Source organism: Austrofundulus limnaeus, unplaced genomic scaffold (genome assembly GCF_001266775.1).
Source record: "Austrofundulus limnaeus strain Quisiro unplaced genomic scaffold, Austrofundulus_limnaeus-1.0 Scaffold2939, whole genome shotgun sequence".
NCBI classification, from domain to species: domain Eukaryota; kingdom Metazoa; phylum Chordata; class Actinopteri; order Cyprinodontiformes; family Rivulidae; genus Austrofundulus; species Austrofundulus limnaeus.
Genome location: NW_013955341.1, coordinates 6,154 through 9,814, shown reverse-complemented (window position 1 = coordinate 9,814; position 3,661 = coordinate 6,154). Strand labels below are relative to the sequence as shown.

The 3,661-nt window shown below is 38.0% G+C and overlaps 1 protein-coding gene across 1 annotated transcript in view; it reads left to right on the top strand.

Annotated features, from left to right (window-relative positions):
• Positions 1-1,155: 1,155 nt before the first annotated feature.
• gpn2 (GPN-loop GTPase 2) overlaps positions 1,156-3,661 on the top strand; it is a 4,715-nt gene continuing 2,209 nt past the window's right edge. The window contains exons 1-3 of the mRNA XM_014000327.1: positions 1,156-1,918; positions 2,008-2,164; positions 2,333-2,493. Coding sequence (XP_013855781.1) covers positions 1,496-1,918; positions 2,008-2,164; positions 2,333-2,493 — 741 coding nt within the window. The 5' untranslated portion in view covers positions 1,156-1,495. The remainder of the gene's footprint in view (positions 1,919-2,007; positions 2,165-2,332; positions 2,494-3,661) is intronic.

Here is a 3,661-nt window from a genome sequence, read left to right as displayed (position 1 = left end):
TATATATATACATTTTTCCAGATATTGCTGAAAAATGTTTTTTTTCCCCCAGTGGTAACTGATAAATATATTTATATATGCATACATACATGAGAAAATAGAATGAGGTTGAGTGAAAAAGTGTTACAACAAGGGGCGGGGCCACAGGGGTATTGGCCCCTGCTGAAATCTGATTGGCCCCCTGTCCTGTCACTAATCTGTCCTTTGCTCAAGAGCAAGTAAACCTCAAACGTGATATAGACCAGACAATATAGTCACTAGTGTTATACAGTTATTACATAAACCAGTGGTATGCAGTAATTAACAATATTTTAGACCGTGATATGAGCCCACCACACATTCTGCGCCTACTGGTCTACAATATTGTTATTTACTGCGTAACACTGGTTTATGAAATATAAATATAACACTAGTGACTATATTGTCTGGTCTATATCACGTTTGATATTTATCTATATACAGTGACTTTTTGCACAACAAATTCTGCTACTGTCTATAAATACTGTAAATACTGGTCTATAATTCTGTCCACCCTACTTTTTGTACTCTATTGTATTTTATTTATAATCTCTCGGACTGTCGATAAATGTAGGAACTGCAAAGTAAGAAATTCATTGCACCGTGTAACTGCTTGTATGCTGGACATATGACAACAACTCTTGAAGTCAATGATTGTGAGTGCAGTTCCATGTTCAGACACTAGTGGCGCTAATGAATCAAATAAGAAAGTCCAGCATGAATCACACTCAGTCTTATTCTCATTTTAAGAAAATTTGAACTATCCTGCAGAAAAAGTCTTTCATCTGACACATGCTGTGTGTTTGAGAATATTTTATATAATAAAAATGCAAGTAAAATTGGTAAGAAGAATTTACTGTGCAAGCTTTTATTTTTAAATAAGTGTTTGAATACGTGTGACTGGTTACATATATATAACTTACCAAAACTAGGGATTTGTGTGCAAGGATGTTAAACAAATATTTGGCCCCTTCATAAATTTTGTGGCCCCTTGATGGCCTCTTATTCAGAAAAATGCTACACTGGCTACAACAGAACCCAAATGCGCTGTGTAGTGTGCACACAACGTTAAACATGGACTTTTGTTTTGAAAGGTGTGTCTTAACCCGGATGTACTTCCTGTTAGCTTTAGCTTAGGTAGCACGCATTAAGTTTTGAGCAACGTGCGGTAAATATCAGTATTGTTTGTATTCTGTTTAAGCTTGTCTATACAGCTGCAACAATAATCTTGTTTGTTTATGTTTATTTTGATACAGACTGTCCTACTTTAATCAAGTTTTAGAACTTCGACTCCTTATTTTATCTCTGTGGTTAGATGTGCGCGTCCGGACGCTAACCATAACATTAGCCTTATTGATGCTAACTTTAAAAAACTGTTCGTAGCTAAAGGCAGTGACGCTTTAATTAGGGCCACATCTGGATACCGACACAGTTCGTGTCATCACATGTGGACCCTGGTTGGAGCTTCTTGAAAACCATGTCTGCACAGACCGGAGTGAAGCCCCCCCTGCGCTTCGGTCAGGTGGTTATCGGACCCCCAGGCTCAGGTAAAACCACTTACTGCCGAGGGATGCAGCAGTTCCTGACTAGTCTGGGACGCAAAGTGGTCGTGGTGAACATGGACCCAGCCAACGAGGGAATCCCGTACTCCTGCGCGGTGGACATCTCCGAGCTGGTTACCCTGGATGATGTTATGGAGAACCTGAAGCTCGGACCCAACGGTGGACTTCTGTACTGCATGGAGTACGTGGAGGCCAACCTGGACTGGCTGGAGAGCAAGCTGACGCAACAACACACTGACTCTTACTTCCTGTTTGACTGTCCCGGACAGGTGGAGCTCTACACCCACCAGAGTTCAGTGAAGAACATATTCTCACAGCTGAGCWGGTGGAATTTCAGGGTAGGAATAATCAGCATCGTGGCTCTGGGAAACCACAATTTGTTAGGAAACACGAGGTGTCATATTTGTTTCCCGCTTTCTCCTCTCAGCTGACGGCGGTGCACCTGGTGGACTCCCATTACTGCGCCGATCCAGCCAAGTTCATCTCTGTTCTGTGCACGTCCCTGTCCACCATGCTGCACGTGGAGCTCCCCCACGTCAACATCCTCTCCAAGATGGATCTGATCGAGCAGTATGGAAAACTAGGTCATAAAAGACTTATTGGCCAAAACAAAAGCAAACAAAGTGCTACGGATAACGGACATTTCTCTGATATGCATTTTTAKATTTCTAATTTGTGCACATGGTGTATTTAATTMAATGCCTCCTTTACAATACTCTAAATATCCTCTTTGTGTTTGTACGTTTTTACAGCTTTTAACCTGGATTTCTACACGGAGGTTTTGGACCTGACCTATCTTCTCGATCACCTGGCTGCAGATCCCTTCTTTAAGAAATTCCACCGRCTGAATGAAAAGTTGGCAGAAGTTGTACAAGATTATAGCCTCGTCTCGTTTGTGCCTCTTAATGTTCAGGTATCYCCGCAGCATTTAATTTCACAACACTTGAACCTCTTTGACTCATTAGATTCTTTAATCCAATAAGTACGAATCAATAGAAAATTACTGGAGTGACTGTTATTATTTATTATTATTATTATTATTACGTATTAGTGATTGTGGAAAATATCTGTCTCGTCAAGTTCTACAGTTGCACACAGTTTAACCATTTTGTTTGCAGTTTTGTTGTTTCATGCTAGAATTCTATTTGCTGCAGTTGTTATTGCTTGTAAAAACTTTACACTTCAACATTAATTCTTATTAAATTGGTAAATTACTCTGTTTTTATTAGTATACTGTATATCAGGAAAGCTAATTTCAAACCTGCCAATTCTTTAAGCATAAAATAATATTTCTTTACAATTAGAGGTTATAAATCTAAGATTAGCACATGATTGTTACTGTTTATTAGCCAGTACTGAAAGATTAAAGGATTGGGTCTGAATATGCCAGCTCTATCAGATACATGAAGATTTTTTAATATATTTACAGACATGTAGGCTTACTTTATTTATTTATTTATTTATTTATTTTGAGAATGATCTTTTGAGAAATCCCATGTCGTGTATAATTTCTTTATTACATTTTTGCACGTGAACTGCATATTAGATTTACAATGAACCTGAACATTTTGCGGGGCTTACGTTCTTAGAGAACCCTTATATACGAAAAACTGCAAATATTGGATGTGGTCCAAAAACAAACCTATAAATGCCAATTTTTGAAGCTTAAATGCTCCCAATAAATAAAATGTACTGTATAAAGGTTATCCAAAAAAATAAAAAATAAATACAGTAAAGTGTGTGAGATACTCAACAAAATAAATGATATTGACTTTGTGATTTTTGCGAAATTTTCAGAATCACCACAAACGTTTACTAATTAGGTTCCATGAAATAGAAAAAAAAAGCAAAAGACTGAGTGCAAACTTAGTGGAAGTTCGCTGTGAATTCCATTCTGTGTTTATATTGTGATTTTTTTAAATATATTTTTTACAATCCAACACTAATTCACTCACCTCTTTCACAGTTGGAACGGGTCAATCTGGACTTTTGGTGTTTGAACCTGAACACCTGGGGTTGGATTTATAAAACTGGCGTACGCACAATTTGAGCCCAGAAACTTGCGTACGCCACTTTTTACG